The sequence below is a fragment of the Falco peregrinus genome, chromosome 2 (genome assembly GCF_023634155.1).
Source record: "Falco peregrinus isolate bFalPer1 chromosome 2, bFalPer1.pri, whole genome shotgun sequence".
Taxonomy (NCBI): domain Eukaryota; kingdom Metazoa; phylum Chordata; class Aves; order Falconiformes; family Falconidae; genus Falco; species Falco peregrinus.
This window is the reverse complement of record NC_073722.1, coordinates 72,894,977-72,911,198: the sequence shown is the minus strand read 5'-3', so window position 1 is coordinate 72,911,198 and position 16,222 is coordinate 72,894,977. Positions and strand designations below refer to the sequence as shown.

General features: G+C 43.0%; 1 protein-coding gene across 2 annotated transcripts in view; it reads right to left on the bottom strand.

Moving 5' to 3' along the window:
- UNC5C (unc-5 netrin receptor C) overlaps positions 1 to 16,222 on the bottom strand; it is a 260,978-nt gene that overhangs the window by 40,418 nt on the left and 204,338 nt on the right. For both annotated transcript variants that reach the window (XM_055796197.1, XM_055796196.1), the window contains exons 5-7: positions 9,866 to 10,046; positions 7,630 to 7,797; positions 6,164 to 6,328 (exon numbers count right to left, since the gene is read on the bottom strand). In XM_055796197.1, the coding sequence (XP_055652172.1) occupies positions 6,164 to 6,328; positions 7,630 to 7,797; positions 9,866 to 10,046 (514 nt within the window). The remainder of the gene's footprint in view (positions 1 to 6,163; positions 6,329 to 7,629; positions 7,798 to 9,865; positions 10,047 to 16,222) is intronic.

Here is a 16,222-nt window from a genome sequence, read left to right as displayed (position 1 = left end):
AAATATGAGTTAACCACATCGATGTTCAGTAACAGGTATTAAAATCTTTGGCAGGTCTGTAAGATCACAGGTAAGGTAATTTGTATTCCCCCAGCTCATAAGCTCAAAAATCCCAGGCTTCAGAATCAGCTGATCAGCTCAATGTTCATTTCCCAATCTATAGAAACTTCCTTTCCCAACGTGAGTTTTCATTTCAGGATGCTGCCAATGTTTTTGTTAGTGCTTTACGTAGAACACTGATTTAGAAATAGGGAGTGCTGAGTTTTACTCCTGATCTGTCATGACTCCCTGATGAGCCTTGGGCTGCTCATGTAACCTTGCTCTGCCTCATACCCTTTCAGGAAAGCAAAAATCATGAAATATGCCACTTTTGTACATGGAAAGGAAAATATAAACAGTCATTATTGTCACTGTAAGGGTTTTGGCTTTCTTTTCCTAAAATGATGTTAATGTATCAGTTAGACTTTATTGTAAGCTTTGCGGTTTTTTTTCTGAAATCTGAGTAAGTTTTTGGGGTTTTTAACGTGCAAAGGAATAAGGGAAGAATAAGAAAAACCCAAGGGAATTAAGAAGAATGAAAACTGTAGATAGACAAGGTTGGGTTTTTTCTCCTCTTTGCAAGGCTATACTATTTTTCAAGTAGTTGAGATTTTTTAAAATAGCCTAGAGATCTTAGAGCAATTGCCCCTCATTAAAATTAATGTGGAGGTGGCTCTTTCTGAACTGACTGGGGTAAGACACAGTGATTTCACCATCCTGGGTTCAGCTTGTGGCTCTGCACTTCTATTTTCTCTCAGTGCTTTTATCTGCTTTGAGTAGTAGGCTTTCTAGGTAAGAGCTCTCAGTTGCAGAGGGCCCACCAGAGCGTGGATGCTTCTCAGCTGGGGATTTCTCGTGTCACTACAATGAAAATAAAGATGAGTCGTAACTCTGAGGTGTGCACACAAACTCCCTTGGCTGCTACACCATTACATAGTAGTTGGGTTGAAAACAGAATAACACATCTCTTTACTCATATCAAATAACAATATTACAGAAAACTTCCTCTAGGAACAGATGAGATGTGTTCTTCAGATGAATGAAACCCGCTCTGTAAGGACTCGGCAAAAGAAGCCAGGTGGCTATATCATTATGCTGACAGACTGAATGTATTAGAAGTTCTCCCTTGACCTACATGCTCTTAATGAAAGGTTTTATTTCATTCCTCTGCACACACAGGCTTCTATTGCAGTCTCCCTTGAGAGAGCTTTGCTTACCTCCTGGAGTCTGGGAAACATTCCCCTGCTCTTTGCACATTAATCTGCTCTGGAGGACCAGAGGTCCTCATCAAACTGCTCTGCCCTGTAATGCTTCCCTGAATGCCTGCTTTCAAAACAAGCCAAAAAGGGAAATGATTGCTCATTCCATCAGAGATTCTGGCATGTTACATCAAACAAGCAGGGCATGTGCAGAACATACATGTTTCAGTAAGAAAGAGATGTTAGTATCAGGTTAACCTTGCTTTCTACTTGAGATCTGTGTATAAACAGGCACAAGACTGGAAAAGGGCAGCAGTTAGCCATTTTGTGCACAAGCATGACAAACTACATCTTTTTCACTTATCTTAGTCACTATCATTGTAAGAGGGAACCTATGAACTTCATATTGCCTTTCAGATGAGGATTTCAAAGTCTTCAGTAAATATAGATTTGCCATCATCATCTCATATCAATTCACTCTTGACAAGAAGGCAGCTTTTTTTTTCACCAAGGAATGGAATTACTAGTCTGATAATAACATCTTCACCATGGTACAGGTACCTTTTTCTCAAGCAGCGTGTCTGCTATTTGAAATTCCAAGTAGTTAAGCTGCATGCAGGGAAGAGAACCAAAGTGACCCAAGAGTTAGTCCACAGTGTTGTCTGTAATGATGGGTGAAGATGTTTTGAATCTTTTCTTCCTAGAGTGATAGTAGCACACCTCAGCCTTTCTATGCTTGTTTATTTAAATCCAGAGCAACAAAGGAGAAGCCCACACTGGGTCTGATGACACTTCGCAACGATCCACAAGTGGAATTTTCCTTTTGGCCCTGTTCAGTGATGGATTTGTATTCCATGTTGTGAGACTGTATAAAGTAAATAGTTTTTACTACACAGAGAAACAGTACTATTTATGTAACTGTATAATCCATAGTCCTCAAGTGACAACATGTGCTTCAGTATTTGCTGCTGCAAGATAGCTGGCCCTGTGTTTTGGAAAAAAAAAAAAATTGAAAGCACAATTTAGCCAGTCTTTTATGAAAAGCCACAGTGGTATACTAAAGCCAACAGTGAGCTGAAGAAGGGGCACTGGTTGTCTCCCTCTGACCGTGCTAGGGCCAACCCTGCACATCACAGGCATGATTTCAAAAAAGACCAACAGCTTTACCAGCATGCATAGGCACCAAACTCATGCTTACAGAATTTCTGTACTTATTTATTCAGGACAGGGACAATTCAGATCTGAACACTGTCACTTCAGATCATCAACAGAATTGACACAGGTAACGTGCTCGGAGCATGACAGCTGCATGTCACAACTCATCTAACAAGCCTTCAACATAGCCATGCAACACAGCTAATTCTCTTCATAAATTGTCCAACTCTTCCTGATTACCAGCAGCATTTAACACATAATGCAAAGCAGAATTTGGCCCACCAGGGACTTTTAGCACCTGTTTGGTACGACACACATGATCTTGCAGCCATTCCAGACTTGGCCCAGCAAAACACTTCCCCTTGCATGTTGCTTTAAACGTATTTGTGATCTAGTGAAGGGAACTACTTGTGCTGAAGTTTGAGCCAGCAGTGAAGTGCTTTGCTTGCTTAGTCCCCACACAGAACACCCACCAAAGTAATTAGACGGGATGAGTAGAGGGCTAATTGCAGTGTTTCAGTTTATAGCTATCCCCTGTGTGATGCAGTGTGTGCCTTTAAAAGCATTGTTCCTTGTACTGAAGTATTTACCACAATATTCACACTTCAAATGGGAAATAATGCAACTATGGAGGCAATAATGCAACTAGCGTGGGTGGTAACCAGCTAATTCTTCTTACACCTACAGCATATTTTATTCCAGAAGATCATATTAATGCTATTATGGGAATTATGAAATTGTTATAATGGGACCTGCTAGGCAATATTATGCATTTGGAAACTTAAAATAGCAATGACCGTCCTAAATTTTCACTACAGCCACTTTTCTTCTTCAATTCAGCCTGCTGTCTCTCTGCAGGCTTTCTGGTTTAATGACTGTTCATCCTTTCATGTTAACAGAAAAATACTAACTACCGGATAAGGGAGTGTATGTGTGTACCAGCAAGATCATTAGTCTGAATAAATGTGACAGCAAAGTTGCACGAGAAATGCCACAGTTAGTGGTAAGCACAAACTACAGCTTTGGGTGTGAAGTACTGTAATTACAAGGGATGGAGAAAGCTCCGCAGTTTTTATCCCCACAGAAATCGATAGTGGTGCAGACTGCTGCTCTTTGCTCAAGCAGGGGCAGTCTGATGAAAAAGCTTATTGATTTATCCAGCTGATGCTACTGAAGTGAATAATAGACTGGAAGAGAAAGGGCTTGTAAATTAGACTCATTCAATCCAGTATTTTCCAGGATTTCTTTTATGTACAGATATATATAGAGATGTATATTTACAAATGAGTTTTTGTCAAAGCAACAGCCTACTGACTCCTGGTAAGAGGGTCTGGCTACTAATTCTTTGACCTCAGCTACAGCCATGGCGCTCAAGTCAACCTTCAAGCTCTCACTGAAGACTGACACTAAGGAAGAAGCACCAGGGCACCTAGGAGCAGGATCTGGCTATGGTGCAGGTAAGCAGCAGGCCAACCAGCTCCCAGAGGTCTATGGGCACAGAGGAAGGGTGGCTGTGGCTCCCTCCGTGCCACCTGTGCCATGCCAGACCCACTGCCATGAAGGCACTGGAAAAGTCTGTTGTGTATCCATGGGTCCCCAGGCTAGGAGAAATGTCAGTTCCAGGCCAGTGCCCATCAGCCTCAAATAATGTGCAAAGAGCCATGATGTTTTAGGAATGAAAGGAGTCCTGTGTTTCTTCCCAGCTCAGCAGGCAGATTTGCTATGAGTGTAGATCCACACTCACAAAAATGTAAGTGTTCAGTTTCATTTTGCATAAACTGAGAAGCAGAAATAAAGAGAGAGAGAGAGAAAGGGCAAGCAGCAGGCACACTGCCACCAAGTATGGCAAATCAATCTTCTCAGCAGTGATGGATCGAGGAGCAGGACTGTAAGTTTTACAGGTATATGACACCCCACGAGTATAAAGACACCATTAAAACACTGCCATTAAATTCCAACACTGAAGGATTATCGCGGCCCCTGGAGCCAAGTAGGTCAATATGTGACTGTATATTTTTCTTTACCATTTTTTATATAGATATATATGAAGCAGAATAGGATTCAACACAGCTTCACCCTCTCTCCTGCTGAAGACCTTTGCTTTATACTCAGTATCCACTTTCACAAATAAAGTGCAATATACCATCAACAGATAAATGAGATCCCTACAGGGCTTTTATTCTGCTGTACCATTATATCTACTTTTCCACAAGATTTTTGCTTAAATAGCTCTCTTCATGCATGTACACAAAGATGACATACACCTGTCTAAATATATAGTCTGATAGTGAGGAACTCTACTGTATGGAGAAATGTATCTTTTCTTCCTAATTTACCATAATGACTTATTCACACTGCTGGAGCTAAGAGTACATTAGCTTCCCCACGACAAAAGTCAACAAGGTGTTTGTGATACAGGAAGTTGTGGCTGGATTTTTATTGTTTTCTATCTTTAGAAAAGAAAAAGAGAGGAGCTCTGAATCTCACCTTTCTGTCTTTCCCATAAAAATGAATGTTCTGAGGAATTACAGCTTTATAGGCTGCTGACATTGACTGATAGTTTTGAACATGATGAAAGTGTTTGTGCAAGGCACACCGAAGAAGCCGTTTTTCTAAATCTGGCAAACCTCAGAACAAATGGCCATGCTGTGCCATAGGGTAGCTCAGAGGTTGCTGCCAGCGCAGTAGCCACCTCTATGGCACTTATTCAAGAAACAGACCTATTTATTAGCTAGCAGTGTCACTTCTCTGTCATCGTGACTATTTCAGTCAAAAGTAACCTGTCTCAGAGAACAAAAATTCCTGACTCTTTTTTAATGAGAGAACTCAAAGAATTTTATGATCTCAACACAGATACCGGATAGTTACAGCCACAACTCTTTGGTCAATGGAGAGCTGAAGCTTGACAGAGAAGTACTGCAGAGAGACAGGGTGAGGGAACAGGAGAGGGGTGTATGAGGATTTTGGCTTTGGTTATTGTGCTAATGAAATGTAAAAGGAAGTTTCACTGCACCAGCAGAACAGAAAGGATCTCATTTTTGAAAAGGGATTGGGTGCAGAGAATACTAGTTGTTCATCAGCATATGTCTGAATCATTCGGAAAGCCTGCTTTTCTTTATTTCTCACTCTTATTAGTCACAAAGGCACCACCATGCCATGAATAGGTGCAGGCAGAATAGACTGCAGTGCTAGAGCTGATCTTCAGGAGGCTGCATCATGCTGATAACTATATATGAAGTCTGCATAACCACTGCATAGATACATGGTACCTCTTTCTACTACAGGGCACCTGAAATTCAAAAAGGGGCATAACTATTACGGGTAGAAACACATGCACCCACCACTCCTGACAGTAAGAAGCCACAAGCTGATCTGCTTTGCCAATTTTACTCCTTTGAAAATGCTGGTTTTGCCCTAAACCCTCTACTTTTCATGTCCATTGCCGTTAAGAGTCACTGCAAAGGTTTCCTGGACAGATGCTGAACCAGTGTTAGAGAGAAGAGCCGTTTGGTGGGGAGGGCTGCGGGGAGAGGGATCTGTTATGAGACTTTCTAAATCTTCACTGCTCAGCTTCACAAACCTTAGACAGCATTACATTCATCTTCAGGGAAGAAAATTGGTGTGTCCAGACCGGTGAGAACTCTTAACAAATTTCTTCATCCTACAAACAGTTCTGTGACTTTAGGTCATTGATGCTGATCCACAGCTATTGCAGGTTTTTCTGCGACCACACACATCCCAGATCCTAGAGGCGTCCCAGTGACACTTACCCTGCATGCAGAGCCCATCAGTACAGTTCTTGGACTGCAGCACAAGCCCCTCGCAGTCCTTCCCCCCGTTCTTCGGCGCCGGGGCTGTGCACTCCCTCCTTCGCCAGTGGGTGCACTCTGTGCCACAGGTGGACCACTTGCTCCAGGATGTCCACTTGCCATCCACTGAGACAAGGAAAGGACAGGAATTGTTAAAGGGTACACAAAAGTGAGACCAAGTGAAAGTGATGCACTTCTTGGCACAAGCCGGCCTGCAACCCCCGGACATTCCTGGCAAGGCAGAAGGATCATCAGTCTGCTCTTCTTAAAAAGTCAGTCTGCTCTTCTCAAAGTTCTATTTCTGGCCTGTAAAAGCATTCACTCTCCCTCCCCTTTCTCTCTGCCCAGGCCCCATTTCTGCTCTTTCCTCCCCTTTTTTATAAACTTGTCAGCAGTTTATCTGTGCTTGAAGTGTACAAGAAAATGAGTAACAAGTCAGGAAACTGTGATTTTTTAATTTTTTTTTTCATGTTTTAACACAGAAGTTAAACTTGGCCAGAAATTCTTCTTTAGTAAGAAGATATTTAATATTAGATATTTTCTATTAAAAGAAATATCTAGGGGTGCTGATCTATTTCACATGAGCAGAATCAGGAATGTGTTTAGCACCTGTCAAAATCCCACAATTTTCAAAAGCACTAAACTGAACAGCCAAAGAAAAAACGATGGCATTGTTCCAGTGACAGAGCCTGAGCAAAGTCTGTCACTTGGAACAGGGACCAGAGATGAAATTTCAGCTTTTCAAGTTCCACCCTCCACTAAGACCTGGAGTTGGATGGCCAAGCTTCAAAAGCTGAAGACATCCTTACTGCCATTGGTTTGAGTGGGACTGCAGCAGTAGGAAAGCACTGGGCAATAGCACAGATGGCAGAAAAGCCGCCAACTACCTTGCATGGCCTGAAGCAATTTTCTATCTTTCAGAAGTTCATATTTAAATACCTTTAAAAGGTATGGATACACATCTCTGTCCAGTATAAATGTCTTTGTATTTGAAGTCACGTAAACATGTGACTCAAATTTAACATCCACATCCCAGATGTTTCACTTGCTGCAGCAGCTGGACTGAACAGATACTGCAAATAAATTTACATCACAGTTGCTTTCTATATTCAAATTCCAGTCCTTTTCCAGAGCTTTCAAACTTTATCTCCTACAATTTGAAGCTCACAATGTTCCCCAAATCCCCTGAATTACTAGGGCTGAGACACCAGTGCAAGCTGCATGCAAAAGTAGGGCTGAATCCCTCGCTGCTTGATATAATGTGCTCACTATTTTATCTCCTTACATAATACAATTCCATATTCATTCACTGAAATGTTGGATTTATTATTAAAGAGAAGGAAGCTTTTGTAACTAATAGTGTTCTCCTGAAATGACTCGTGACAGACAAATTATTTATCTAGGGCTATGTGGTGTTCATACTAAACCTGGACACAGAGTGGTGCAAGCTATTTTCTGAACACTCTGGCCCTCGCAGAAGGCACCACCATTGAGTGGGGCAGGGTTGGTGCAGGTCCTTGTACGCTTCTGAAAGCCTCTCCCACATCGGCTGTTACACACTGACCACTCAGTCCAGGTAGACCAGCCTCCGTTCACTGAAAAGCAAGAGAGAAAGAGATTATGATTGCATAAGCAAGCCATCTTGCTCAGCCCAAAAGGTGCCACTGGTTCTGTGTCATGCGGTCTCCAACAGCAGTCACAAGTGATGGCTGGGAAGAGCATGAGAAGCAGCACTGAACAGACACAAACCCACATCTCCAAGGTACCTGAATGTACAGCACAGCAGAAGTCATTGTACAAGTCGAAGAAATGCTGACTATGAATGAAAACCACCATTTGATGACTGTCAGGGCTGGCAGATGACCTGTCTTCTGCTGAAAACTGACCTGACTGAGCACAAAGCACCTGATGCCTTGTGTATGGCCAAGATCCCTGCAGGTTCAGAAAGCACCCACAGCTCTGCCAGCCAGGAGCCTGCCCCCCCGAAAGCTTCCAAAGGGAGTTAACCTGCACTCCAGCTCATTCTTGGATATACTCATCATCTATGCATGCTGACAGACCCCCATGCTTTGATTAGAAATTGATAATTTTCTTCTCTTTTCAGAATGTGATTTCAAGATGTCAGGACAACTTCACTCACCCCTTTGTGGACACAGCTGGTGCATATGAAAGTCCCAGCACCTCCATAACAGATAAGTAAGCTGTTCAGAGTGAACTCACATGAAATGTGTTTTTATTATTGGACTGTTTATCTCTGGGAAGATATTTTGCTACTCTCTTTTTCACCCACCTCAGTTTCTGGGATAAACAGGTGGATGAAGAAGGAGCTGCACTGCTCTATGTAATAATGTCATTGCCAGGGCATGGATAACATACTAACTGCTCAGATTCTCTAAACCCAAATGTTTCTGACATGGCAGAACTCTTAAGAAGCTCTAGTAGTAAAACCCATAAAGATGGCTGCTCCCCCGCACATCTCTTGACTGCACCACTGAAAAAATACTGTATATGTATGAGGAAGAGTTGCAATATGCCTACATCTTTATGTCTCTGCATTCATCACTGTTACAAAACACAGTGCTCTTGGCTTGGTCCATTCCTTTATATCACAAACACTGCTAATCAACTCAATTCAGTCAGTTTTCTATAAAAACTGATCTAAAAGGCCCTCATTGTAACTTCAGGGAAGCAACTGCTTACAATTAAATCCAACTGCTACCCTGAATATGAAATGAATATTAGGGATAATCATAGGGATTTTTTCTTACTCATCTATCCTATAATTAAGCTGATTGTAAGGAACACCAGGACACTCAGCTGGCACATCATCAGAGCAGGTTTTGTTCTGGTGGGTACCCCTGCCTGGGATGCACCGGGGCAATAACTTTGCAGGGTCAAAGGCTTGGAAGGTGGGGCAGAGCTGCAGCGCAACACAGGCTGGAAGAGACCCCAGGAGGGCATCTAATTTGGCCAGCCAAAGCATGGCCAGCCTCAATATTCTATCAGGACTGCGGATGCAGACACAGGATAATGTTATCTCATGGTTTGTATTCCCCTGATGTATACTTTTAAGCTAGGCTGTGTGCCTATGAATGTCGGTCACAGAGTGCTTTGCTACTTTGCCCCTGACATCAGAGTATGTTTTTGTAGTAGACACCAAAAATAAGCTTATTTAAAGAAATACAAGAGATGGAAGATTCTGCTGACCTCTGAAACTCTTACCAATATCTGGAAGAACAAACCTCCTTTCAGCTTTACTTCTGTTTCTGAAAAGTATCACTAAGAATGTGAAATGCATTGGTAGAAAGCAATGCCTTGGGCACTCCTGCTGCATCCAGCCAGTGGGTGTTATGGCAAGGGGGGCAACTGCCTTCTCTTCAACAAGGCAGCCAGCTGTTTGTGTTGGTGCCTGCTCTTCCTTACATGGCCATTGTCTGTCACCAACAAGCCAAGCCATCAGACCTGTACTTCTGAGTGGTTTTGGTAATGAGTCCTGACTGCAGCCCCAGCATATGGCTGCAGGTCAACAGGCAGCGCAGGCGGCCCAGCCTGGACACCAGCCACAGCGAAAGTTGCATACAGACATTTTGCATCCCCTTCCTGTCCCTCCTCTTGCTTTGAGTGCTTGTCCATCCACATGCAACGAGACAAGGCATCACTTACCATAGACGATCACAGTTGCCGTGGTGCTTTTCCTTTTGGCCACAATGTTTTTAGCGACACAAGTGTAATTGGCTGTGTCAGAAAGCCGGGCTTGCTTGATGATCAGGTTGTGATCAATGGTGATGTAAAAATTTCGGTCTTCCACAGGATCAATTACCTCTTCATTCTTAAGCCACTCCACCTTGGGGTTTCAAAGGGCCAGAGGGGAGGCAGTGAGTCAGCGCTGGGTCACACCACAGTGGGCACAGTATCTGTGATTACATTACTCATTCCAGAAAGTGCTACGAGTCAAGGCATTTCACGGAAGACTCACCTGATGCAGGCTGCCAACTGAAACAAAACGTCACAGCAGAAACGCGGGAGAACACTTTCATGCCTACCCTTTCCTGCAGGTGCCCTTCCCTCCCAGCCATCCACACAACAGTTGTACTGCTTTGCCTTGAAAACATTCATGCATTATCAAAGTCTGCCAGCTACTGTACAGAGACAAATAGCTGATCTATGCTTTCAGAGTCTGAGGAAAGGGATAAGAAGGGGTGATACCTTACGACCATATCTACAAACACAAAATCCCCTTGCAACAACAGAAACCCTGAAACAGCAGAGATCTCTACCCATTCTTTTGTATGTCTTGTCTAATTAGGCAGTTAATAATGCAGTAACCTTGTATATACCTGTGCTGGGTCTAACACACTGATGCCATATAGTGGAGTAGGTCACACTAACAAATTACAAACACACCAGTGTTTACAAGAACACATGCACTCACACGTACATGCATGTTACTGCTTTGCGGCAATCAAGATTAAACAAAATAGAGACAGTTACCAAGGAAATAGGGAATCACAAAGACTACATCAGTGCTTATTTTTCCCTTTTCTTTATGTAAGTTATATTTTATTTTAATAAAGCATAATTTCCTTGGTTATACAGAAAAATATTTTCACATGTAATTTTAATCTAGACAATGTTCGCTTTATTGCCTTCCTAAAGAAACACCCTATTATATCCCAGCTGACTGCTGTGAGCCACTCTAATATAATCTGGCTGCAAAGCTAGTAGCTTGTTTTCATTTGAACTGAGCGTGCTCTGAAGGACAGGACTGGGGCCCTGGATGGATGAAAGCCAGGCCTTCATGTCACTGGATCACTTCAGCTTGTGCCCATGATTTAATTAAAGAAAGAAAAACATAAACATAATCAACCCACTGGACCCATAACTGTCAAGACCTGCTCTCAGAATCCCCACTTTTCCAAATACATTTGAAGAAGTATCCAAGCATCGACATACCCCAAAACCAACAGAGAACCTGCTCCCCATCTGAGACAGACGTACAGACCGCCCCAAGACATGGGGAGAAAACTGATGGCCTCTCCCAGTGTTAAACACAGAGGGCTCAATTCATCCCCACACAGAACTGGTCCAAGGCTGCATGACCAGCACTGGCAGATGTGGGCTTGGATTCAAGCTGCTCACTATCCACTGCCCATCTTTAGCCCTCCTTTAAGCAGCTCCAGTTCCCCTATGCCAGTTTGGGTTGATGTGCATCAGGTGTGAGCTGCTTCCAAAGACATACATCTTAGTGGATGCAAAGCCATTGCCCCAAGGAAGGCTTCAGTTAAACCCTCTTTTCCCACAGCAGATCGCTGCAGGATGTGGTAGTCTCACAACTATAGATACTGTATAGCTTAAACTCAGTGGTGCAAAAAGGGCTATGGAAATGGATACATGTGTCTGCAAGGAACAGGGAAGGAAGAAAAACGACGTAAAACTTTGGAAGCTATGTTTCTGTCACTACAACATTCGTGTTTTACCATGAAATAGACAAGCTCTTAGTCAATAACCTGGTTTTCCTTGCCAGGATGACTAAAATTATTCTTCCTCCTTTCTTGAATCCTAATAGGTATCAGGTATAATCAAGACAGACTGATTCCTGTTCAGTCAACGGCAATATTTACCTCCTTCCTCACCTGCAGGTCAAGCCTGCATGCATTCCAGACTGAAAAACAGGCCAGGAGCTTACCTCTCCACCACTGGCAAGCTGCCACTTAACCCCTGCCTCTCACACAAATGAAATGTCTGTCTTGGGTTTTAATACCATTGTTTATTTCTGAGATGGAGTACAGACTTGAGTCAGGACTCTAAAAGATGCTGCATGCGCTGCCACAGCTGTGTGCACACCACCTTCAAATCCACCTGTATTTTTTCCTGTGCTCTGCACATAGAGAACATCAGGACATCAGTGATGACAGGACTACAGTCTACATGGTCTAAGACTCAGTCCAAAATGTTTCTGGTATGCCCATTCCAAACAAATATTTTAGCAGCCCTTGGCGCTATGCAAGGCTCCATGCTCAAGCATGTGGTTCTCTTTTTCCAGTACTCTGCAACACTTTCCCCCTCCACAAAATTACACACACGCATATTCAGTCTGGGTCTCAACTGATTAGACAAAATTAAAGCTATAAGCATTAAATTGCCTGTCATTCCTGCAAAAACACTGAAGATAGTATAAAAACAGGAGTTGCCAATATCAGGGGGGAAAAAAAAAAAAAGTACTCTGTATAATTCAGTATACTGCCTCTGGCTCTTCACCAAACCTGTTAGGAAAGCGATCCTTTTCACCTAATGGCTCACAGAATTTGCTAACAATAAAACATTAAGTTTGCAGAAAACAGGACATCCTTTTTTCTGAAAAGTCTGTTTTGCCAGTACATCAGTACTGTGAGTGCATGCCTAAAATCCATCACTTCTACAAGCTACCTCTTTCATATATGTAATTCAGTCTTCTTCTTGTATCCAGATTTTTATGATGTCATGAGTCTGTTCACATTGCAAACTATAATGTCATCAAATCTGAAGGGAGGAGCTGGTGGATGATTTGACAAGACATGGGAATGTCCTTTCACACACATTTTAGCCATCAGTAGAGCAACACAAAAAAGAGTGCACCCCTCCAGCAGTTGTGTTTTCTTACTCAGTCCTTGTAGAAATGGTAACTAATTAAACATACTGCAACATGTGAATGAGACAATTGTTGGTACATATTTTCAGTTACTAACAGTCTCTTTTTTTCAGGTGCAGGTGACTGCAGTGCTCAGCACCTCCAAACCTCGGATTTATTTTTTTGAGGTAATCGGAATGGGTGGGAGCAGGATTTTTCTGTCTTGTAAGTAGGAAGAGATCAGGTATCAAATACAAAAGCGAAGAGAACAAAGCAGATTTATGAATGACAAGTATGCAAACTGTTGTTACAGAAGTTAAAAGCAACAATCTCTTTTGATACCATGTCATTCCCCAAGGCACAGCCCCCTTGCCGAAGTAAGGCTGTTAATCTATGCAATGCAGGAACTGAATTTAATTCCAGTGCCTGAATAATGATGACTGGGAAACCACCACGGCTGGCAGATGAGGGCACCGGACATTTATGTTCCAGAGACCTGCATCCCTCTGGGCAAGCAGGCAGAGAGGCAGCAGGATACCCACGGGCACTTAAAAAGTGCACAAGATGCTTGTCTTCAGGGTCATACCAAATCACGCCCTCATGGCTCCATCTTTCAACTCTCTGGAGGACATTTCTAGAGTAGATGTTTGCTTTTGCATAAATATTGAGGATGTATATTACAACAGTTTGTGAACAAGTACCTAGCTCTATTTATTCAATTAAATCAGGCACATCCCTCCAACTCTTAATAAATGTACAGATGGTTGTGCTTATATGTAGAAAAAACTGGGCATCAGGTTTTCCTTATCATAACAGAAATCATTTAATTGGCAGCAATACTGGCATGAAGGATGGGGTAAGTGTTCCCTCATGGGAATGACATCTATGGAAAATTACCACAATGTGCAACTTTTTTCTTACATACCAGCCCACATGGAACAAAGCAGGCATGAAATCCCCATTTCTTCTCTTTTAGTTTTCCACTTCAGAAGGTATTTTTGTTACATTTGCAAACTAACTAGCAAGAGAAGGCCCCTCTGTAAAGCTGTGAGTGCAGTGAATGAAATCTTGACTCACAGCAACCGCGGATGCTGAGAAGCTGGAGGATACCTGAAGACAGCTACCTTTTGGTCAGAGCTCCTTTGTGCTCTGGATGCAATTTGCAGAGCAGTGAGGCACATGGCTCCTGCCAGCTGTGCTGGATCTGCACATCCAGTGCTGCTACTGCACTGGAAAACCTGCCACGAGACTAAGCCATCCCTGCAACCGGCTGAGAAAGCGCATGATCCAAGGTGGCTGTAATTTAGAGCAACATACCTTGTAGCATCTTTTCTGTCATCCTGCTCCCCAGTGAGAGACAGATGTGTTGTCTCTAATTATTCACTGATTGGTATCTGGAGATACATTAACATAATTGGCACATTTGTCCTAATTAAGAGAGGGAACCTGACACATGCCACCCAACATGAAAAGCAAGACCATCAGCAAGAACAGAAAACCCGCAATCGCCACCCCAGCTATACCTTGCGGCTGCAGCCAGACCTGCGCTGCAGGATGTTTCCAGCAGCAGCCTGAAATAAGGCAGCACATGCAGAGACTAAGACTTGCAAAGCCAGACCAGACTTCTGTGCAGAGTAAATGAACACAGGGAACATAAATCACAGAACCGATTACATATGCAGGAAAACCTATTATGGAAGTTAATTGCTGACACAAATTTAGCCGTATCAAGTTACTAGCATTACTAGACACTTAAATTTCTCAGCACACTTGTGTATGAGTGACTGTTTTAGAAACTGGTAAAGCAGAAACACATCTGCTCCAAAAGAAATCCAAGAATGGAAAAGGGATACAAGCTCATCTAGATCCTCTCCTCCTGATTGTATAAGTCATTCCTTACACCTCTTGCAATCTCAAGATGAAAGTCCTGGGTCAAGATGAAAGTCAAGATAGAGACCTGGGTCCTGGTCTCTCATTGCCTCATCTGCAGCAGCCTGCCCTTGAGTCATCTTCAGAGCAGGGAGCACCTGCTGAAAATGAAAAGTTTTCCACCCTCTAGACACAGGTGAAACAAGATGCAAACAGCTAGAAGCAGTGAGAGATTTGCCTTAATAAAAGGCAATTTAGGAATCTGGGAGGCAAGACCATTGCACCCCTGCCTTCCTCGTGCCTGGCCGATGCAGCAGGATCACTTTCCATCTGGTGCTGCAACAACACCAGCATTGTGGCTAGTGTTCTCTGCAGCCAGGCCGACCAGTCACGGCAGCACCACTCACCTTGCTGCAGTCCCTGCTGAGCTTGCGTCACCTCCTACGGCCACAGAGAAATCACAGCTCCCCTGCTTCATCTGAATTGTAACAAAAGACATGCATGCATCCCATACCATATTGATAACAAGGGCACACATACACATGCCAGCAAGAATAAAACATTTGTGGAGATAACTACTGATTTGGACACAGTACAAAATGTGCAAGTGAGACTGAGAAAACTTCAGCAGTTTTCATACAGGCTATTGAGCCAACAGCTATTTCAGGTACCTTTTTGAAGACCGTTAACTTGATTTTTGGACTTGGTTTCAAATGTACAGTTTCATCGTAGCAACTACCCACTGAAGAAGATGCTGTCCTCCGTGTACTACTCTCTGGAAACAGATTTTGTACACGTTTAAGATGGGGGGGGGGGGGGAAGAAAAAAAAAAGAGAAAAGGTAGTCTCCAAAGAGGCTGAAATTACAGCTATGAGAGACTGCAAAACACATATTGAGAATGAGACAGCAAATGCAAACTATCATGACATTTTGGTTAGCCGTTGCTACTGCTTCTGCTGCCAGTAAGAGGAATTTGTGTTCCTGCTGTGGAAGCAATTCCTTAACTGCACATATACCCAGCTTTCTGTTTGAATGCTAAAATGTACACAGGGTGTACATACAGCTGCTGGGTGTCTTCAGCCCTATTACAGCTTTGCTTTATACACAATGGGGAAGTGAAGCCTCACAGAAGAAACTTTAAAAGCTGAGGTGGACTGGTAGCAGCAGATGGAGAACTTTATTCCATAAAGCCTCAAATTCAAATACAGATCATGGCATTATTAACCAAACACTACTGTGGCTGCCATGTGGTCACCAGGAGTTGCTGGGTTTCTTTCCCTCATGAAAGAGGGGCTTGAGCTGGAGGTCTCAATGAGATGTCTGTGGTTCTTTGGCTGGATGGATAAATGGATCTCATTCTTCAGGGCACAGAGCTATACGCTTTTCAGGATCATTAATTCATAGGGGAAGAGGATGTTGGGAGGTGGCTGTGGTCCCTGAGGATGGTCCCTTTCCCATTCTTCCTGAAAGCTGCGCAGTACCTGTTATACAGGCAACTCCTCCTACCAGCGTTAAAAGGCATACAGGATTTTCTCCCGGTTATA